The sequence below is a fragment of the Rutilus rutilus genome (genome assembly GCF_951802725.1).
Source record: "Rutilus rutilus genome assembly, chromosome: 8".
Classification (NCBI taxonomy): domain Eukaryota; kingdom Metazoa; phylum Chordata; class Actinopteri; order Cypriniformes; family Leuciscidae; genus Rutilus; species Rutilus rutilus.
This window is the reverse complement of record NC_140222.1, coordinates 34,047,472-34,071,419: the sequence shown is the minus strand read 5'-3', so window position 1 is coordinate 34,071,419 and position 23,948 is coordinate 34,047,472. Positions and strand designations below refer to the sequence as shown.

Genomic DNA, 23,948 nt, shown 5'->3' with positions numbered 1-23,948 from the left:
ATTTTTGAGACATTTTAAAAATGGTATACATATCTTGAGTGATTAATGTACCCATTGATCAACAGTGGTGGTTAACCTGCAACATGGCCTTTAACATAAATTACTAATATAAACTTATCTATATGATATAGTTTCAACTTACTTGTGGTCACTGACGCACACGAACACAATGCGAAGATTAGCTTAACTGAAACTGAAACTGAACTGACAGCCGTTCTCTACAAGCCAGGGCATGTTGCAACATGTCAGAAAAGGGGCGTGGTCTGAACGAACACTCGCTGTACATGCTCTGTCCATGTTCACATCACTTGAGCCTTTTGCACAACTTTCTGCTGCTCTTCGTCGCTGCTCATCTTCATCTTCATCTTCATCAAAAACACCTCCAAATCTCTTCTGTAGTCGATGATCCATGATCGAGATGCTCAGATATATGCTTTGGAGTAAATCCGTGCATTTATGCAAGCTCCATGTGTCAAAACATTGCGTGTATGTGTTTGTTTACAGTCTATGGTCGGCGAACTATGCGTGTGCGTCGCGCGTGTCACGAAAGCGTCCATTGCTGCGTTCCAGTCCACTGTTAGACACGCACTTGCGAACTTCCCTAAGCACTTCCCCTTGGGGGAATCCCTGCCGCCATTTTGAAGTGCGTTCCACTTCGTGAAGTGGACGAGGGAAGTTTATATGGACAGACCCTCGTTCCCTCGATTTTGACCGAGGGAGCGAGTCTGCTTCAAATGTACACTTCAGGCACCTATATGTCCCACAATGCAGTACGATTGTGACGTCACTACATAGCTCGTCTAATCACCACCACACAGACAACTCTATGATATATTAATTATATATATATATTTTTTTAAAACAACCCAAACACACCTATTAACATTTGGATGCTGCATGATTCCAAGTGATCAAGGGCTTAGGACGTTCCAGTTCAGACCATTGCTGTTTCCGCCAGTAGTGGGCACTTGCAATGACGTACATCCGAGTGAACGAGACGGAGGGAAGTTAGCAAGTGAAGGGCATGACAACTTTGGACTGGAACGCAGCCCATGTGAATGAAAACATTGCGCACTTGAATTTGACGAATATGCTTGCATAAACTGTCTATCACTGCAATCGATTTTAGTTGGCTAATACTCCCATCAGTCAAAACTTTGCCGACTGGCCATTGGCCGGCTGTAACCAGGCTTTTATCCAATCGAAAACCCAGGTGCGAGATTGACAGCGCGCCCAGCCTGTCAGACACTCTCTTACTGTTTTGGTCTAAAACAAAGCCTGTGATTGAAGGAGAGTGAAGTGGAATGTCCCATTTGATCCGGAAGAGTCTAAACTACGGGGGTGAGATGGCTTTTGAGTGTTGGAATACGGATTAGAATCGATATTTCTTTGAAAATGAACATGATGTGGACTCTATCTCGAAAACGCTCATGCAAACAAAGGAGGATATTTCATTTTTTTCCCTATTGTGTCATTGTTTTGGATTAAAAAGTGGGATGCATTTTGAAGAGTGGACCCTTACATTGTAATGTATGCTGTTGTTTCTTGGATTCGTCCGAACTGATATGAACCATACGAGATGAAAAATGAGTATAGCGGTTTATTTTGCTCATTTTTACATGAACAGTCCTTTTGCATTTAATTTAACCCTTTCCTCTCTGGTGTATTGATTGCAAAAACAAGTTTAGAACATGATTCTTGAGTGTTTTAGCTTTCAAATGATGCATAGTTTATGATTGTCAGTTGAATATTTGTTATAAAACAAAGCTTAAAAAATTAATAAAAGTTTAGCCACGCCCCCGAAGGCCCGCCCACGGGCCGCTGCTTGTTAATTAATGATGATCCACAGATCCTCAGCAGAAATCACCGTCATTGACCCTCAACACTTCTGGATCCCTGAACTCAGTTCATTCCCCCTTCAACTAATCTCTGTGGAGACGTCTGAATATCACAACATCAGTCCGAACAATCAGAACCAGGGTTGCCAAAAGAACCATAATCACAAACACTCCAACTGGCAGCATCCAGTAATCTACAGCTGAAGGAGAAAGTGGGAAGAGAGTTTTTCTAAATGTTGAATTGCCAGTTTAAGAACTCCTGTAAAGCTCTCATGCCTCATGTTTTACTCACTTCGATGTTCAGTGTCGTCAGTTTTGTCTTCATCTGTGTCGATCAGATTTCCCTTCCAGTCTAGAACAGCTTCTGTTCACAATATTGAAAGGTTAGTCGTGCAGTTTAGGATTAATTTACTGATTAAACATAATATCTCTCCTCCTCCACTGATCTTCTCTCACCTGTGACTGAGACTGTGATCAAGGTTTCTCCTTCATAATCCAGAACTCTGTATGTTCCAGTGTCAGTGACTGTAAACTCATTAATGATCAGAGTCTCGTCACTGACGGTCAGTCGATCACTGTTGACCCCGTGACCTCTCGTCCACACCTCTGTCCAGCCTTCACTAGAGTTTCTCTCCACTTTATCAGCATTGATCAACAGAACATCCAACTTCAGATCCTCTCCTTTCTTCATAGAGATCTCATCTGAGGAGGAACACAGACATTCATCATTAATCATTATTATAATAGTGTCATTTAATCAAGACCATAATCACATATAGGATTGAGGGACCAAATCATTTAAAAATCAGTCATTGGAAAGCTTATATTGCAATCAACTAATCTGAAAATTAGATAAAACATGTCACTTTTGATGTCTTTGCTGGTCACGACCCTGCATACAATACCAACATTATTAAATTGTTAATATAATCAGGAAATCCAGAAACACATGTTGATGGTTTGATCAGTTTTGACTTTACCATGAATATGAAGATGACACTCCAGGATTAGTCGCTTCACTTCTGTCTGATCATTAGTGTAATAAACTCTTAAAGTGTATTTCCCAGCGTCACTCAGTCTCAGATCCTTGATGACGACGTCACATGATCCTTCTTTAAACACTCTTTTACTCTCACATTCTTCACTCTCACAAATAGGGATGGTTTTTGACTGACTGCTTAAAACTATATCAGAAATCTCTTTGGCCACAAGTCCACACTGCAGGGTGACGCTGCCTCCATTTCCACCCGTCACATGTACAGGAGTGGTTTCTGCAAATACAGACAGAATAAAATACAACATATCAATACAGAAAAAAAATGTTGTTTCTCTCTATTCTTCTTAAACAAGATTATCATTCTTATTTTAGAACATATATATACAGTATATATATACCCTCCGGTGGACACCGGAAGTAAGGGATACTGTCAAGCTGAAGAAGGAGTCCTATCGGGCCTGGCTGGCTTGTGGGACTCCTGAGGCAGCTGACGGGTACCGATGGGCCAAGCGGGCTGCAGCCCGGGTGGTTGTGGAGGCAAAAACTTGGGCTTGGGAGGAGTTCGGTGAGGCCATGGAGAAGGACTATCGGTTGGCTTCGAAGAGATTCTGGCAAGCCGTCCGGCGCCTCAGGAGAGGGAAGCAGTGCCCTACCAACGCTGTCTACAGTGGAGGTGGGCAGCTGTTGACCTCGACTGGGGATATCACCGGACGGTGGAAGGAATACTTCGAGGATCTCCTCAATCCTGCCATCACGTCTTCCATTGAGGAAGCAGAGGCTGAGGGCTCAGAGGTGGACTCGTTCATCACCCGGGCTGAAGTCACCGAGGTAGTCAAGAAACTCCTCGGTGGCAAGGCACCGGGGGTGGATGAGATCCGCCCTGAGTACCTCAAGTCTCTGGATGTTGTGGGGCTGTCTTGGCTGACACGCCTCAGCAGGATCGCGTGGCAGTCGGGGACAGTGCCTCTGGGATGGCAGACCGGGGTGGTGGTCCCTCTTTTTAAGAAGGGGGACAGGAGGGTGTGCTCCAACTATAGGGGGATCACACTTCTCAGCCTCCCCGGGAAAGTCTATGCCAGGGTACTGGAGAGGAGAATCCGGCTGATAGTAGAACCTCGGATTCAGGAGGAACAGTGCGGTTTTCGTCCAGGCCATGGAACACTGGACCAGCTCTATACCCTCTCCAGGGTGCTGGGGGGTTCATGGGAGTTTGCCCAACCAATCCACATGTGCTTTGTGGATTTGGAGAAGGCATTCGACTGTGTCCCTCGTGGCACCTTGTGGAGGGTGCTCTGGGAGTATGGGGTTCGGGGCCCTTTGCTATGGGTTATCCGGTCCCTGTACGACCGGAGCAGGAGCTTGGTTCGCATTGCCGGCAGTAAGTCAGACTTGTTCCCGGTGCATGTTGGACTCCGGCAGGGCTGCCCTTTGTCACCGGTTCTGTTCATAATTTTTATGGACAGAATTTCTAGGCGCAGCCAGGGGCCGGAGGGGGTCGAGTTTGGGGACCACACGATTTCATTCAGGGTTCCCACTCTAAACCAAATGTCAAATTCCCTGACTTTTCCCTGACTTTCACTGACTAAAAAGATGAATTTCCATGACCTATAATGAACGGCAAAACAGGCTGCTGTTTTGCAGAGCACCGAGCTGTTTTGTTTTGTAGAAAGCCTTTCTTTAAAGTGAATTTCGTTTTGTATAAATTGTATCTTAATTTTAATAAATTTTTCATCAACCAATTGCCTGTATTTAATAAATGAGAAGCAAATATATAGCAGACAATTTAATCATGGAGGCGCGCCGCGGTCACTTGCATTGCACGTGAACTCGAGCGCCTCTCATTATAAATTAACCGAAATTCAGTGTATGCCTCACATACATGAGAAATACATCTGAAGATAGCTTGGAATGTCTTTAAACGAAACAATTCAAAACGAAAAGAAATAGGCTACTCTCTGATTATGTAATCCATGATGTGGGACCTGATATTTATTTATGTGATATTCATGTTTTTTTTCTTACAGTAAAGCACAGTCCACAAACAACCTCCCTATAATAAGACAAATCTCTGGAGGCATGCTCCAAGCACACTCTCATCTCATCCCTTTTCCCACATTTGTAGTAATGACACTATAACCAAACCGGAAATTGTAACGTGTGCGCACGCAAAACTTTCTCGTGCACAGCGCAATAAAAAAATCGGTATAGAAAAATTACATTTTGATAAATGGAACCTAAAATTTAAAGCAACAAACTAAATTCCCTGATATTCCATGACTTGGACAAAAAAAAATAAAAAATTCCCTGACTTTCAATCTCTGGAATAGACCTTTTAAAATTCCATGACATTACAGAAATTCCATGACCCGTGGGAACACTGTTCATCTCTGCTCTTTGCGGATGATGTTGTCATGCTGGGATGGTTTGCAGCCGAGTGTGAAGCGGCTGGGATGAGAATCAGCACCTCCAAATCCGAGGCCATGGTTCTCAGTCGGAAAAGGGTGGTTTGCCCACTTCAGGTTGGTGGACAGTTCCTGCCTCAAGTGGAGGAGTTCAAGTATCTTGGGGTTTTGTTCACGAGTGAGGGAAGGATGGAACGGGAGATTGACAGGCGGATCGGTGCAGCTTCTGCAGTAATGCGGTCCCTGTACCGGTCTGTCGTGGTGAAAAAGGAGCTGAGCCGCAAGGCGAAGCTCTCGATTTACTGGTCAATCTACGTTCCTACTCTCAACTATGGTCATTAGCTGTGGGTCATGACCGAAAGGACAAGATCCCGGATACAAGCGGCCGAAATGAGCTTTCTCTGCAGGGTGGCTGGGCGATCCCTTAGAGATAGGGTGAGAAGCTCGGTCACTCGGGAGGAGCTCAGAGTAGAGCCGCTGCTCCTCCACATCGAGAGGGGTCATCTGAGGTGGCTCGGGCATCTTTTCCGGATCCCTCCTGGACGCCTTCCCAGGAAGGTGTTCCGGGCATGTCCCACCGGGAGGAGACCCCGGGGAAGACCTAGGACACGCTGGAGGGATTATGTCTCCCGGCTGGCCTGGGAATGCCTCGGTGTCCCCCCGGAAGAGCTGGAGGAAGTGTCTAGGGAGAGGGAAGTCTGGGCATCCCTGCTTCATACCCAGTTTCAGCCCCCGTGACCCAGTCCCGGATAAGCGGAAGAAGATGGATGGATGGATGGATATACACTGCTCAAAAAAATAAAGGGAACACTTAAACAACACAATGCAACTCCAAGTCAATCACACTTATGTGAAATCAAACTGTCCACTTAGGAAGCAACACTGATTGACAATCAATTTCAAATGCTGTTGTGCAAATGGAATAGACAACAGGTGGAAATTATAGGCAATTAGCAAGACACCCCCAATAAAGGAGTGGTTCTGCAGGTGGTGACCACAGACCACTTCTCAGTTCCTATGCTTCCTGGCTGATGTTTTGGTCACTTTTGAATGCTGGCAGTGCTTTCACTCTAGTGGTAGCATGAGACGGAGTCTACAACCCACACAAGTGGCTCAGGTAGTGCAGCTCATCCAGGATGGCACATCAATGCGAGCTGTGGCAAGAAGGTTTGCTGTGTCTGTCAGGATAGTGTCCAGAGCATGGAGGCGCTACCAGGAGACAGGCCAGTACATCAGGAGACGTGGAGGAGGCCGTAGGAGGGCAACAACCCAGCAGCAGGACCGCTACCTCCGCCTTTGTGCAAGGAGGAGCAGGAGGAGTACTGCCAGAGCCCCGCAAAATGACCTCCAGCAGGCCAAAAATGTGCATGTGTCTGCTCAAACGGTTAGAAACAGACTCCATGAGGGTGGTATGAGGGCCCGACCTCCACAGGAGGGGGTTGTGCTTACACAACGTTTGGCATTTGCCAGAGAACACCAAGATTGGCAAATTCGCCACTGGCGCCCTGTGCTCTTCACAGATGAAAGCAGGTTCGCACTGATCACATGTGACAGACGTGACAGAGTCTGGAGACGATTTTGCCAATCTTGGTGTTCTCTGGCAAATGCCAAACGTCCTGCACGGTGTTGGGCTGTAAGCACAACCCCCACCTGTGGACGTTGGGCCCTCATACCACCCTCATGGAGTCTGTTTCTGACCGTTTGAACAGACACATGCACATTTTTGGCCTGCTGGAGGTCATTTTGAAGGGCTCTGGCAGTACTCCTCCTCCTCCTCCTTGCACAAAGGCGGAGGTAGCGGTCCTGCTGCTGGGTTGTTGCCCTCCTACGGCCTCCTCCACATCTCCTGATGTACTGGCCTGTCTCCTGGTAGCGCCTCCATGCTCTGGACACTACGCTGACAGACACAGCAAACCTTCTAGGCACAGCTCGCATTGATGTGCCATCCTGGATGAGCTGCACTACCTGAGCCACTTGTGTGGGTTGTAGACTCAGTCTCATGCTACCACTAGAGTGAAAGCACCGCCAGCATTCAAAAGTGACCAAAACATCAGCCAGGAAGCATAGGAACTGAGAAGTGGTCTGTGGTCACCACCTGCAGAACCACTCCTTTATTGGGGGTGTCTTGCTAATTGCCTATAATTTCAACCTGTTGTCTATTCCATTTGCACAACAGCATGTGAAATTGATTGTCAATCAGTGTTGCTTCCTAAGTTGACAGTTTGATTTCACAGAAGTGTGATTGACTTGGAGTTACATTGTGTTGTTTAAGTGTTCCCTTTATTTTTTTGAACAGTGTATATATAGCCTATACTTGTATATAGCCTATAAGGAGCCAACTCTGCTACATTTGAACATTTCAGAAGTTTCAGCTAGAGCAGATGTTTCAGTTTATAGTGAATTCCTGAAGAATGTTTAACAATAAATGAACTGGAATGAATTGGATAGGCTCGACATTAAACTGAGTAATGGCAATTACAAAAACAACTAGAAGCACCGAAACGTGAGATTGATAGTGATTTTATTACATTCACTGTAAATGGCGATTGATAATAGATAATGACAGAAACAAAGTCACACTGTTGAGACTCGCGTGTGTGAGAGAATCTCGAGGAGAAATCAAAACAATGAAGCTCACAGTTTTACTGCGGTAAAAAATTCTAAATGTTGGGGTTTTGTATTTAACATATGTGTCACGTGTCAGCATTTGTTTGGACTTTCAGTTTGAGATTTGATTGGTTTCTGTTTGCCTTTGTTCTTTTCCCGTATAAGCTGTTTAATCATCATCATCATCATCATCATCATCATCTGTCTCACCTGTGTTGTGTTTGTATTTAAGTTCTGTCAGTCCTTGTCCGATCTACGTCGTATTAGCGTGTGTACCTTCTGCCTGTCCTTGCTGTACCTGTTAGTATTATATTGTAAGTAAAAGTTTGCATTTGAACTTTTGATTCTCCCTCGTCGTCTTCTGCCTGCACCACACCCTGACAATATGATACAGTCTGGATACAGTTAAGCAACATCACATGACCAAGAACAGGGGTGCCCAATCCTGCTCCTGCCGATCGACTGTCCTGCACAGTTCATCTCCAATCCTAATCAAACACACCAGCCTTTAATTTTTAAATGATCCTGAAGACCATTAAAGGAGAACTCCGGTCAATTTTAACATTGAGCTCATTTTTTTGTAAATTTGGAGTGCTGTCAGTACAGAGAACAACGACAAAAATCGGTGTTGCCTACACCGTGTTATCCTCTTTTTAAAATTTGCACCCTGTTGACTTCAATGGGACAAGGTTTAACCCTGCTTTTAGCCTCTTAACATCCTTGATGTGTCATTACAAGTGCCCATCATGTGAGTGATTCCTTCAGAGTGAACACGGGTGAATCTGACTGCAGTAGATGTGAAAGATATTAATAAAAATGATGTTATTTCAGCCAGCGCTCATACCTGTATTTTCTTCCTGTTTTCGGTCGAAGTCCGTAGTAATCGATTGTCGAGTCCTCCACTGTTGCTTAGTTACCTATGATCATGCGAATGAACTCGACTGTTTTTGAGAAGCTGCGGACAAATTCTTTCGACGCACACACAATATTATGTAACACTCTGCGTGTTTGTTTTAAAAAACATCATTTAACATATAAATAACACATTTTAAATAGCCCACTTAAAGTGTTTATAACAAATAAATGACTAAATGCTAAAAATAAATAAATGTTAATGAACAAACATATGCGTTGCATTTACAATTCTGTAGCACTCCCACTTCCAGTGACCCTGTAGTTTATTTTTTTTGGTGTAAAATGCTCATCTCCATAGTTTTTCGCTAACTGTACAGTTCATGGCCATTAAATGACTTTTCTGAGGTCAATGTAACGTTTCGTGATATTATGTTTATTTTGTGCTGTAACAACTACAGCTTAGTACAAAGTAAAAAGGAAGAGATGATCGGTTAGTGCGCTCCCGCTTCACTTGATCAGCTGGAAATATAACTCTGTCTGGTACTGAATATTAAAGATTGTTACCATTTATGAACAAAATGATACTCACCACTGTATGCGACAAAGAAAAATAGCAGCAGAAGTTTCAGAAACCTGTTGAGAAACCAGAAGAACTGGTTTATGTGACAGACAGGCACAGACACACATCGCAAACACATTTATACAGGGATAAAACACTTTCCTGAGCGGTAAAATGTGACTAAACACTCACATTCTGTCTGAATATAGGCCTATAATACATGCGGATCTTACATGTTAAAAATGTCTAAATCAGTAACATCAAACTATAACCTGAATATTTTGTTTTATAATGTCAAACTCAATACACAAACATGCTTTACAAATTCTGTAACAAGTTAATAATTATATTAATATCTCAAACCCATCATCATAATCACAGTAATGATAATTTCATTGTAAACATTACGATTTATTTCCTCGTCACTAACAGGTTTAGTTTTCCTCAAACAGAAATACAACAAGGCATATGTACTATAATAACAGTTATTTTTAGAAACATGAAAACTTACATGATTAGAGTTCTTCATGAGTCTTATATTTGGGTGTCAAAAAGCCACTGCACGTTTAGAAATATGATTTAGCGATGATTTAGCACAGTAAAACCAAAAGCAAAAGTATCCAAAGATACTAATAGTAGATATTGGAAATATGTGAACTTGCTTGTTTTACAATCTATGGTGTGAACAAACAAAAGACACATTTATAATAGGCATATGTATATGTGTCAATCTCTCTCTCTAAGTCAGTGATCTCAAACTCAATTCCTGGAGGGCCACAGCTCTGCACAGTTTTGCTCCAACCCTAATCAAACACACCTGATCCAGCTAATCAAGGTCTTCAGGATTACTAGAAACTTCCTTGCAGGTGTGAGTTGGAGCTGGTTGGAGCTAAACTGTGCAGAGCTGTGGCCCTCCAGGAATTGAGTTTGAGACCACTGCTCTAAGTAAAGAGTTGAACTGTACACTCACTCAAATATTTAGATTATTTCCAATGTCACACATGATAAAACCCACATTAAAAACTTTTCCCATATGGTTTGAATGTAGATTCTAGTTTGAGTTAATACTTATAAATGAGATGATCTAGTTATCTAATTTATATCTTAATATACATTTACTGATCTGGACTAAAATGTAGGCTGTGTGCACTTAATGTGGGCTTTATCATACTCTATCTTTACCAAGTTCTCTTTATCTTGCATCCCATAAAGGTGTGTGTTTACTTTAGCTACTCAAGGAAATGAAATCTCTCATGCCAGTATGCACTTCTGAATTTAGCAAGTGTGTAGAACTGAGCTGGACGATTTAGCGACTATATTTATAAATGAACTAAATTAATAACTTTTTTACAACAGATATGAATCAAAACTGAACTTACTTAAGCTGGACTGTGACACTATTTTCTTCTAGATCTGCTGTAGATCTGCTGATCTCGCTGCCTGTCCCCAGAACACACTGTAAAGAAGCGCAGAGACTGTAGACACCACAGGCTCCACAAACGGCAACAAAAACAAACTGGCCCAGTCTGGACCACTAAACATAACAAACTGTTGCAGCAAAAAGGATCTGGGGTGGGGTTTGGGGGGTTAGTGCGGGGATGAGGAGGAGGTAGGGTCGAGCTAGCATCCGTTTTGTTTGACAATACTTTAAACGTCAACAAGAAGTGACGTTACCCATCATCACTTAGAGCAGCTTTAAAGAGGACTGACAATAAGACATGAAACTCCATCAAGCGTTGTACTTCTTCTTCTGTTTAGATCCTCATACGGCTCCGCGAGATGTAAACTATTCACACATCCTCTTCATATTTCATTGTATATTTTACTAAACAAAAACATTTTTTTTCTAAACAAAGCAAAATATTAAAATATATTTTTTATACAAAAATACATACCAACAAAACTTTCTTACAAAAGTGGTTTAATTTTGTCTTTTCACAACACATACTTGCAGATTCACAAAGAACAGTGCAGACGACCAATTAAACAAACAAAAGCAACATATAAATATATATTTACATAGAAAACTGTACAAAATATACATATGTACATCATGCACACACACACACTGTTTCACATTCTCAGTCATCAGTTGACGGATTAAATAGAAACAATAATCATGTAGATCATGTATGAGATATTTAAGGCTGCTTTACATTAATAGTAAGTGCAGATTCAGTATCACACAGACTCCTGAGGTATGGACTGCAGCACACATGTTCATACGCACTGAAAACTAGAGCCCTGCACGGGCCTCAAATCTAAGCCCGAGCCCGGCCCTGGCCCGAGACGCTCAGGCCTTAGCCCGACCCGTGTCCGACAGCTCATCAGAATTATCAGCTTGAGTCCGACCCGAGGCCGTTTTTTTTTTTTTTTTTACAGCGGCAGCCTGCCCTATTTGCAGCTGTTAAAATAGGTCTGTTTTGTTAGTTGTGTTTCTTTTCTTTTCATTTCTTTATTAAGTTAATTAAGACAAATGTTTTGAGCCTTTTTTTTTTAAATGACGACCAAGCAGCCGAGCCGACAGCGAGTAAAACATGTTTGATCAATTTAGCCTCTCAAATCAACGCTAATACTTTACTTGGCTACAATAAAATCCATAAATATAAAACACTTCAAGCATATCACACAGACAGTTAAGTTTAATGTTTATTTATTAAACCACAGTGATTAAACCAATTTTTTTTTGAAATACTGATCAGGCTCAGGCTGCTCGCAACAGCGTTCGCAAACGAAATGAGCAATAGCCTACAATAAATAAATCAAAAACAAACTTGCAGGTTATCTTACCTAAAAAATGCACCACAGAACATGGCCATTCTTTTTTTCCAGTAGTTTCCAACAGTTAAACGAAACTGAAGTCCAATCAAACGAAAAGTTAGAACAGTCTCTTACAGAGCATCGTGGAGAAAAAGAAAAGCATCCACAGTGGAAGGTTTTAACCCTCTTTTCTATCACTCTTCCCACTGCGCTGAAGACACGTTCGCTGCTGCGATTTTTCTCTTAATATTCTCCATTATTTGCACATGAGGTGAATCGTGGGTTGCGCTGATGGGAAACCTTCTGTGTGTGTGCGTGCGTGAAACTGTCATGTCAATCATATGTCAGTGTAATTATAAGATTATGAAAGTTATGAGGTTATGAAATGTCTATGTTTGTTTTTCTATCGTCGACGTCAACTTATAAAAATTATAAACTAAAAATATAAAAAGAAGGATAACCCAAAAAAGGCCCGAGGCCCCGCATGTGAACTATGACGTGAAAATTGGCCCGAAGCCCGGCCCTACACTGTTAGACTTTTCAAGGGTTTTTTACAGTAACTTACTGGCAACACTGTTGCCAGTAAGTTACTGTAATTAAGAGTTACAGTACCAAACCGTATTTCAGTTTTGTGTAATACAGTGCATTACTGTAAAAACGAAGCTAATCAGTACAGTGCATTACTGTAAAAACTAAGCTAATCAGTACACTACTGTAATTATTTTTATTTGTACTAAATATAAATTAGATTTGATAATTTTGATATATGATTAATTTTATTTTATCCTACATAAGTACTACTTTCATACAAACCAATTAGACAAAGTTATCACAAAATACCATTTTTTTATTTAAAACATTTCATATATATCACAAAATAAACATGCCAATGCTGGAAATGATGTGTGAAATTTTTACACATTAATGGGTGAGTTTAGAGACAACATTTTTTGTGTTAATTCTAACTCATTCATTGTGTTAATGATTTTAACAAAGTAAATATGTCAGAGAGGTTAGCACAAAGATGTGTAAACGTGTTAAATTAACACATTATGTGCTGTCCTTCATTGCAAACATTTTTGAAAACATACATAAAACCATAAACAAAACATTAGCATTTGACTAAATGAATGTAGAGTCATTGGCTGTTTATCTTATACAAGTATTATAATGAAATATCAACCATTACATTCATAAAACTGCAGAATATAAATACATTTTTAAGCATTCAAAAAGGAAATGTCCAAAACAGGACAAAACACAGTTCTTTTCACAATACAAGACACATAACCCCACCTTAAAAATAATTTCACTTATTTCCAAAAATGTGTTGGATTCATGTGCACTGGTGGCCAAAAGAAGTATTTAAGTGTCGTAATGTTTTTGAAAGAAGTCTCTTTGATGCTCAAGAAACATTTCTTATTATTATCAATGTCTGACTGTCTACTCCATCTTTTCTACAGCATAGGAGTAAAAGTCATCATCAAAATATCTTTAAAAAGCCAACACGTTTTTGTCCACCTTTGTGAATAAATGAACTTCTCCAAAGATTGGTTCCTGTTCAGAACTTGATTGACAACATCAGAGTGTTCCCTGGTCTGCATGTGTGCCCACAAACACAAATGTACTCAGTCCTTCAGAGGAGATCCTGGTTCCAAAACTATATGAGAGAGAGAGAGAGAGAGAGAGAGAGAGAGAGAGAGAGAGAGAGAGAGAGAGAGAGAGAGAGAGAGAGAGAGAGAGAGAGAGAATATTAGTGTCACATTATTTTTAACCTCCTTTTTTGTTAATTTTTATTATTTTTTCACAAAAACTTAAGAATATATATTTGTAAACAGCTTTTGTCAATAAATAGCATACAAAAGAACTAAATTAAATTATGCCAGATTAAATTTTAATACTTACAAATCCTAAATTCTGTCCAAAAATGCTGAGATCCATAGAAAGACCGACTGAAATAGATGATTTTAGCCCATTTCAGCTTGTCTGCAGTGAAGGAGTACCTGTTTGAGACAAATACACAGTAAGATACATGCAAGAAATCACTGTGTGATGATCGTTCTCCTTCCTACAGTAGTTAACCCACCTGTGCGCTGATATTAGGACCGTGGAACTGCAATGGTAGAGTCTTCTGGCTAATAAAATATAAAAATAATGCAAAAATATAAACTTAAGTTGTTTAGAATGCTAGATTTGGTCTGAATGAATTAGCCTAGTGAGAGTTTTACTGCAGTGCTTACCTGGATACATTTAATCTGGTGAGACTGAACAAAGACAATGGTCCATCTTCTGATTGGTTCATTTGCTGTGTAATAAAGTTAGACATAATGCAAAGGTCACTTATTTGATATAAAGTTAGCCAATTTTATAGAGATTTTATAAGATATTGTAAGCTACCTAGTCTGCACCAGTGGCTCAAAAGCAATTTTCACATAGCGTATGCTAATCATTTCAGCAAACTTATCTCAAAATATATCACAAATGGGCTGGCCTACCTCTGGAATCTGGCGCGAATTGTCGCTTTGTTGCAGTTGCCTTTAAACACAAAAATGGAAGTAAATATTAAATTCCATAAAATAAAAATAAAAACTATAATATGGTATAGTTTGCAAACTAATGCTAAAACTATAAAGGTTCTCATAGGCCAACATTAGGCTATAAACAGAATTTCACATTAGTTTATTCACATTTATTGTTAATGTAAACGCGTTGCTCGTTGGCATATTCGACAATTCAATAATCTAACAAGGTGTGTAAAATGAAACGTTAGCTCAGTTTACCATGGTAAAGTTCGCCATGTTGACGACGAGTAACGTTAGGCTAACATACGTTAAACTGGGCACAATCCTGTCAACAGCCAGTCTATGGTCAACATACACAGAATGTGTTTTTTTTTTTTTTTACCTTGCTTGCTGATCTCTCTCTCGGTGAAGTGAATTCCGTCTCTTCCCCAGGCCAGACACGAACGTCGCGATCCAACAAAAGACAGACCCCATTACCTACACTGGATGTCTGTCTGACGCGACACGACAAATCCCAGACAGTGTAGTGATGCGCCGCGGCTGTTATATTTCAGACGTAGTCTGATACGAGTCCAAGCGCTCGCGCTAGTTCTTACAAGGGATAAACAGGTTTGCATTTAAAGGTCCAGTCGCTTCAATGTGTCCAATATAGACAGCCTCTGGCTATTATAGCGTTGTAGACACGCGGTGTAAGGCAAAAATTAGGAAATAAAAAGCACGGTGGAATGGTGCCAGCCAGAGAGGCAGTTACGTCAAATACAGTAGTATACAGCAAATTTTAAAAATACAGTAAGTCTCTGTATGTGGTGTTAGACGTCACAGAAAATTCCCATGATGCAATTGGAATCACAGTTATTTACTGTAAAGAGAAATAGCAGTATAATACTGGGGGATTTAAAGTAAATAACTGTAGAAATTACAGAAAAGTCTAACAGTGTAGGGGCGTGAAAAAGTCGGGGCCCGTCGGGCTCGGGCTGAAATGCAGGGCTCTACTGAAAACTACAGTACATATATATTACAGAAATATGTTGATGGATTCCTCTGAAGGAAATGGTTTTGATTAAATGAAAAAAAAAAAGCATATATTGCTGGACTCGTCGAGAACAACTAGAACATTTGGCAAGATCAATGACCGAGTCCAACACGAGTCCTGAGACGATAGAGAAGCATCTAGAGCCTGAGCTGGAGAACTACAGCACTAGATTCATCATGATCCACAGATCCTCAGCACTTCTGATCCCTGAACTCAGTGCTTTCCCCCTTCGAGTGACACATTACAAGTAATCTCTGTGGCGATGTCTGTGTATCACGACAGCAGTCAGAACCATCAGAACCAGAACCACAGTCAGTCCAACCGGCAGCATCCAGTGATCTACAGGTGAAGAGAAAAGTGGGAAGAGAGTTTTTCTAAATGTTGATTCCCAGTTTAAGAACTCCTGTAAAGCTCTCATGCCTCATGTTTTACTCACTTCGATGTTCAGTGTCGTCAGTTTTGTCTTCATCTGTGTCGATCAGATTTCCCTTCCAGTCTAGAACAGATTCTGTTCAGAATATTGAAAGGTTAGTCGTGCAGTTTAGGATTAATTTACTGATTAAACATAATATCTCTCCTCCTCCACTGATCTTCTCTCACCTGTGACTGAGACTGTGATCAAGGTTTCTCCTTCATAATCCAGAACTCTGTATGTTCCAGTGTCAGTGACTGTAAACTCATTAATGATCAGAGTCTCGTCACTGACGGTCAGTCGATCACTGTTGACCCCGTGACCTCTCGTCCACACCTCTGTCCAGCCTTCACTAGAGTTTCTCTCCACTTTATCAGCATTGATCAACAGAACATCCAACTTCAGATCCTCTCCTTTCTTCACAGAGATCTCGTCTGAGGAGGAACACAGACATTCATCATTAATCATTATTATAATAGTGTCATTTAATCATGACCATGAGCACATTTTTTGCAAAACTCTACACAAAAATGCCCTCATTTTGCACAGGTTTAACCATGTTCTCATTCAGAAAACCTGAGAAGAGATGATGAGAGCATGTATGCCGTTACTGAGTAACCTGTACATTTGCTGCGTTTGGAAATAAAGCATTTTTTACTGTGCATGGACTTGTCCTTACATGTTTTGTGAGTGTGACGTTTCAAAGGTCAGGTTTTTGTCCAAAAACAGCATGTACAGGAGTATTACTTTATCCACTTATATAAGAGGTATTTATTACAATGCTGTTTTGCATTTCTTTTGACAGGATTGTCCCTGAAACAGTTATCAGTCACTGCTGTGATTTCACAAAATTCCAAATTATTATCTGAAAACCTATTGGTTTCAGTGTATTGAATCAATGTGTAACAAACAGTCATGAAGTGTGGTTTCCTTTCAGATGGGGAAACTCCCTTTTTCTCCGAATACTGAAGCCTTTTATTAAATAATGCAGTGCTACTGCACAGCCATAACAGTGCAGACACTACTCGCACGCTATTGGCTGGTCAGCAGGAACTGCATGAACCAATCGTAGCCCGCAGATCTCAGCGCAGAGCCCGCCAGAGGGGACGAGACATCTGCCTATAAAAGCAGCTCATTTCGCCATATGATTCAGGTTAATCGACTGAAGCGACGATCTTCGGACCTTGCAGAACTTCGCAGAATATCCAGAAAGCCTTCTTCGCCAAGGAAAACAGAGTTGATTCAGCAGCTCACAGCAGCCCCGTGACCAATACCCCTGAGGGATGACCTCTTTTCCCAGGCGAACAGGACGATTTGGCACCCCCATCCCAAACTATGGGCCCTCCAAGTGTGGCCCCTCGACGGGACCTCCTAGCGAGAGTCCTAAACACCATTTGTGAGGCTAGAGCGGCCATTCCCAAACTGTGGTCCGTGGAAAATCAAATAATATTTTTTTTACCTTCATTTTACCAGGAAATTCCCATAAAAAAATATAAAAAGTAAAACGAATATGTAGGCCTATATTGATATAAAATTTAAATTAAATTGTCAAGTTATTGTGTGATTATACTAAAATAGTGGTGCTCGGCCGTGTCACATTCAGTGCCGTTAGAACCACAACATTGGTTCGGTGGATAGCAACAGGTTTTCTGAAGAGAAAAGGGAAGAGGCAAATATGTTCTCATTATCACATCACACGCATAGCCTTAGGCATAGGCCGTTTATATGAAACGAAATGTTTATAAATGGAATGAATAAGGCCTGTTATTATTTTAATTTCCAGTTAGTTTCTTGATCTCGCGTTTCTGAAATGTTTTGCGGATGTGCTGTTAAGTGGACAAACTCAAGCCTAGGTATACTTTTTGAGGACTTGTAAAACTCTGAAGATTAATAATCCCCTAAAATCGCCAAAGGTTTTGAAATGTTGACTATATCCAAGTGTTCTTATTACTGTATAGATTTCATACTCCATTGCTATGGAAATAAGCCTGTTGTTCAAATGAATCTGATTATGCCCTCGGGCGCTTGAGTAAATAAATAAATTAAATATGTGGCAGCCGTTGTGTGCAGTAAACTTTCTTTTAACAAGCCTGTTGTAGGCTACTGATGTGATGACCAATTATAGTTTTTGTGCTAGTAGGCCTAAGCCTATTTAGAGGTGCAGATTAATTCAGGTAGGACTCTGTGTAGACATATTTTATTATGTGTATTATGAGGTGGTCTGCGAAAATTCTTGATTACAAATAGTGGTCCACACACACAAAAAGTTTGAAAACCCCTGGGCTAGAGCATGAGACTCCTCTATGCCCTTAAGTGGTCCGTCTTCTCCAGCTGGTGCTCAGCCCGGAGCCAGGACCCAGCATCACACCGTGTCCTAACCAGACGTGATGCGATAAGATTCCAGCGACAAATCATTTTTATGTCCACACTAAACGCCACGCGACTGCGAGATGCGTCAAAATCAATCAAAACCCACAGCCAATCAGAGCATCGTGTGGGCGGAGTCTCGCGGCACCAGAGAGTGATTTTGACGGCACTCGCCAGAAAATGTATAAGTCGCTACATAATCAAATTCACAAATATTACACCATTTAAACATTATTATAAATACATAGGCAACTGAGTTACTAAAACAATCTTTGTCAAAGTATACACTTGTTTGTTCACAGTTTGAAAGTTCTTGTTTCCATTTGTTTAATTTCAAGATCTGAGGTGAATTATCCATTGTTGCTTTTGCAGCCTCAAAGCTGGAGCACTAAATGATATTCAGAGTCACATTACACGCTTTTAACATTAAATAAAGGCCTCCATTCGAGCCGCTACAATCAGCCGAATTAAAGCCACTCTCGCTCAAAACTGCAATACTACTAGCCTTAGCATCAGTTAAGTGAGATGGGGACCTCCAAGCGCTCTCTGCTAGCGGGTCCTGTCTGGAGTTTGGAACAGGCGACTCTGAAGTCGTCCTCAAACCAAGACATGGCTACGTGGCCAAAGTGCTTTCAACTCCGTTCAAAGCACAAGTAATTTTGCTTTCTGCTCTTCCCACGACGCAAGACGAGCAACAATTACACCTGCTCCGCCCAGTTCAGACAGTCAGAAGTGCTCTTTGTGAGCTTCAGTGGCCGCACCAAAGGGCTTCCGGTCACGAAGCAAAGATTAGCGTCCACAAGCCAACGGGATATCGCTCTAGCCTACGCTTCTCTAGGCCTGCAATCCCCTTAGGCGTCAGAGCTCACTCCACCAGAGGCATGGCCTTCTTCTGGTCCAGTGGAGGATCTATCTGTGATTTATGTGCAGTGGCCGGCCGGTCCTCGCCGTCCACCTTTGCCAGATTCTAGAACTTGGAAGTCCCTGCATTGCAGGCGAATATCCTTTCTGTATAGTTGGAGCGTCCAAGCCCTTGTCCAAGCGTGTCAGACTCGAGGCATAGAACATGGCTTCAGCTTGAAGTTATACCTAACTCTGCTGGCCATTGAGAGGACACTGGTCAAGTCACTGGAAAAGATGCCTATAGTTGTACGACAGGGTCACAGAGCATTTTCTTAGAAAAGGAACGTAGAATTTACATATAAATAAATAGACAATTTTAAGATGTAGGCCGAAAATGAGCTTCCCCTCTTTGAAAGACCAGCAGCCGCCACTGAATAAGACTGACCGCTCGAAAGGGAACCGAGGTTACGTTAGTAACCGAGTCGGTTTTTGTCCGTTTTTTGTATTGGCTGAGGGGAAAGTTGGGATTCAGAAGTTTAGCTGTTTGTACCGTTGGGTGTGAGTTTTTAAAACTGTGTGTGAATATTTGAGAAAATGGTAAGTTGTTCCCAGAATTGTGTCTAAGCAATTAAGAAAAACTGTAAGCTTGTCCGCTTCAGTGTTTCTGCTGTTTCTAGTCCTGCACACAATACCAACACTATTAGAGGGAATCCAGAAACACATGATGATGGTTTGATCAGTTTTGACTTTACCATGAATATGAAGACGATACTCCAGGGTCTGTCGCTTCACTTCTGTCTGATCATTATTGTAATAAACATGTAAAAAGTATTTTCCAGCGTCACTCAGTCTCAGATCCTTGATGACGACGTCACATGATCCTTCTTTAAACACTCGACCACTGCAGTTTCTCTTCACACACACACGGATGATTTTAGACCGACTGATTAAACTGATCTCCACAATCTCTCTGTCCTCAGATCCACATGATAGAGTGACGTTTCCTCCCTTTATTCCTGACACAGCTTTAGTGGAGGATCCTGCAAATACACACAGCAATATTAACTCAATACACACTATCAATACTGGAAAATAGATGTTCTGTCTAATTTCTTAAATCAATATTATATTAAATATTCTAGTGGAGTTATTTTAGTAAACTGGATTAAAAAATAAATAAATGAAGGCAACAAGTAGCTAATAATATTAGAACTGGCACATTACACGCGTTTCAAATGTTGTGCGCGTTTACTACGAATATGGCGATCGTCAACTTCATCTTTGCCATGCACAGACACTGACAAAAAACACTATTTTATAAATAAAAATCAGTGCACGCGTTTTAATACAATGAAAACTTTAATTGTGATCATTAAAATAATTAAATATTAAATATTTTGTGGCCAAGTTTTGCTCATTTATTAATAGTATATATATAGGCTATATATAGGCCTAATTTTATTAAATTGAACAAGCGCAAAATTCAGCATTCAATCAAATATTCAAAAAGACTTAATAATAATGTTATTTCAACATAATATCTCGTTATTTCGACATAATGTGCGTGCAACAAGCAAGATGTGCATTTGTAATCCGGGGACGCGTGCACTGATTTTTATTTATAAAATAATGTTTTCTGTCAGTGTCTGGCAAAGATGAAGTTGACGATCGCCATATTCGTAGTAAACGCGCCTATATAGAGAAATAACATTATTATTATGTCTTTTTGAATATTTGATTGAATGCTGAATTTTGCGCTTGTTCAATTTAATAAAATTAAAACTTTAATTGTGATCATTAAAATAATTGAATATTAAATATTTTGTGGCCAAGTTTTGCTCATTTATTAATAATATATATATCAGTGGCGGCTGGTGCTAAAAAATTTTGTGGGGGCACAACAAACTGAATTTTTAATTCAGGACTGAATGTAGGCTTATTGTTAAATAACAATTTAACAGTGATAATAATGTAGCTATCATTAGCCTGAAGTTTAGCTAAAACTTCAGCTGGTAGGGTTGGGAAATAGCCAATTGCCAAATAAATCAGAATTTTTGGGCTAAATGGCGATGTATGGTATATAATCTGAGTATTTAATTATGATTTTTCTATTTGAATAAAAAAAACCCTGTATTTAATTTTTTTTTTTTAATATTTAATATCCTGATCGATATTGTCCTACAAACAATGTTTATATTGAAGGTCATAAAAACAAACATAGTGTAACCTTGCTGTCTATCTGCAGTCTATCCAAAAAAGGGGTCAAATCACATTAGCCTACATTCTAACATTGCAACATCACAATCTAAAAACAAAATAATGTTTTTTAAAGAAGTAGTTAAATTTACTAAACCAAAAAAAAAAAAAAAGCTAATATCATAAAAATACACATGTAGGTTTGAAATTATCTAGCACATTTATGTTCACCAACAACAACAAATATTCAACAACAAATGTTTTAGCTAAATATATTTATAATTTAGTGCTAATGTATATTTTAGTCAGAATAATTGCGCTCCTATTCTATTGCGCTCCGTCTGTTCGGCGCGCATGCACGCGGGGGCGCTCGTTCACGGAAGTATAGCTTGCAGAAAGCTCGCCCACTCATGACAGCAAACTGGACTTTCTAACATTTACAGATGGAGAATATGTCCGTGAAATGTAAGTTATGCACTGAGGAAATTATTGGATGTCACTTCAGCTTATGGCTAAATACTAATAGAGGTACATTTGTTTCCACCAATCGCTGCACAAGTTAAGGTTACGTATGATGACGAAAGCACGTTAGTGCGAGCCCTCCCGGAACCCATAGAGAATGCATTGCAGTGCCTGCAGTTCGAAAAAAAAAAATCTTTGAATGTAAGTCTATGGGAAGACTCTGGGCGATTCTCAGCCAGAGTGAAATCTCCACAGAACTGTGGTACTCCACAGAACGTGACTCGGCGCTGATTGGACTATATCCAGAGGCAGAACAACAGTGAGTGACTGCTAGCGTAACTCTGTGGTTGAATGAGATAGTGATTGAAAGTCCCTTTCACACTTTGGTGGTGCGTCGCCCGATCGGCCTAATGAAGAAACCGCCGCTGCTATATATATATATATATATATATATATATATATACACACACACACACACACACACACATATGTGTGTGCCCTCAGCACATGCGTTTAAAATTATCCGGCGCCGCCCCTGACTGCAAGAAACAGTTTGCAAGAAACTTTTTAACTGCAAGACACTACAGCGTTGGCTGTTGTCTACTGGCTATTTAAATCTAGCGGGTTTGTCTCGTGCATGGTCTCGTGTCGCAAATACAATGACACTGGTAGTGACGATTCTGTCTGACCAATCAATGATCTTAAGTGTTTTCACGTCACATTTTAGTATCGGTACGGTACGCTTGGAACCTCAACAGAGGTGGTACCATTTAAAGCAAGCCGAAGCGAGCCGTACCGTACCGTACCATGCAGTGGAAATGCGCCATAAGTGAGCCGTACCGAACCGAGCCGTACCGTACCATGCAGTGGAAAAGCGCCAAAGCGTGCCGTACCGTACCGAACCGAGCCGTACCGTACCATGCAGTGGAAAAGCGCCAAAGCGTGCCGTACCGTACCGAACCGAGCCGTACCGTACCATGCAGTGGAAAAGCGCCAAAGCGTGCCGTACCGAACCGAGCCGTACCGTACCATGCAGTGGAAAAGCGCCATAATACTTTTGACACCTCTGTGATTCAGTAGCATTCAAATATTCATCCAGTTCCTTTTGCTTGAAGATCGGATTCATTGTGCTGGTATGGAGCCAAAACTGACCATAAGATCTGTGTGGAGGACTTGTCTGGTTCTTGTGGTCTCTGCTAAAGATCTGTGCTGATGGCTGTCTTGTTGACGAGGCCTTCACAGGGGATTGACTAGTAAACACAGTCTCTGCTAGGGTGGCCATACGTCTGGATTTTGGCCGGACAGTCCGGATTTTAAGCCCCCTGTCCGGCATCTGGCGCAGCCTCAAGCCGGACACTCATGTGCACTTTTCAAGTTAAGGTTAATTTCAGTGGTCAGTTTTTGAAACATGCATCACAATGTCTTGAATAAATACAAATACTACACTTTCTTGCCTCTTCTGTTACACATAGGTCTACATCAAGGTATATCGTAGATCAAATTGTCTGGCAATGAATAGACTATTTCAGAATCACTGTATCATGATACCATCGATATGATGGACAAAATTGTATTGTAGTTGCGAGTACACCAGAGTCCTATGCAATTATTCTTGCCTCACTAAATGCAGCAAAGTGTCCTCCTTTTTGGTGTTATGGAAATGGCCACCCTAGTCTCTGCTGACATTCAGGGCTGAGTTTTGGTCGTGTCTAGGTGCAGGTCCACCATCTTATCTGGATTATGGACCGGATCCGGCTGACTACGGTAACCTCTGGATAAGGCTGAGACAGACAGACTAATATTAGCGTAGATACTATACCATTCTTCTTATGATGTAACAAGTACATTGGGTGTTACAGGACTATTAACTACATAGTGATGTGACGTTCGGCACTGAGGCTTCAAAGTTGTATCAAAAAAACGAAACATCGAAAGGAGCTTGATTCATTTTGCCATAACCACGTGATCTGTGACGTATTCTGATTCAAATAATGGGAACCCCTTCCGCAGATGTCAAGTGTCATTCGCTTCTTTGATCAAAAGAAATCATTAATATCAATAAATATTTACATGTGTAGTTTTGTGCAGGTTCAGT

General features: G+C 41.0%; 1 protein-coding gene across 1 annotated transcript; it reads right to left on the bottom strand.

The window, feature by feature from the left end:
* Nucleotides 1–1,467: 1,467 nt before the first annotated feature.
* LOC311295816 (uncharacterized protein) lies at nt 1,468–9,864 on the bottom strand. Its single transcript, XM_084417341.1, has 6 exons — nt 9,770–9,864; nt 9,289–9,332; nt 2,819–3,109; nt 2,295–2,540; nt 2,131–2,202; nt 1,468–2,038 (listed from the first exon to the last, which is right to left on the bottom strand). Coding segments are annotated over exons 1-6 (771 nt in total). The 5' UTR covers nt 9,772–9,864; the 3' UTR covers nt 1,468–1,922.
* Between the last annotated feature and the right edge of the window lie 14,084 nt (nt 9,865–23,948).

Excerpts from the sequence above, each read along its gene's own strand:
- LOC311295816 (XM_084417341.1), bottom strand. Across the intron at positions 2,541-2,818 it reads GTGTCATCTTCATATTCATG|ATGAGATCTCTATGAAGAAA; the intron begins GTAAAGTCAAAA and ends GTTCCTCCTCAG. Across the intron at positions 2,203-2,294 it reads GATCACAGTCTCAGTCACAG|AAGCTGTTCTAGACTGGAAG; the intron begins GTGAGAGAAGAT and ends TATTGTGAACAG.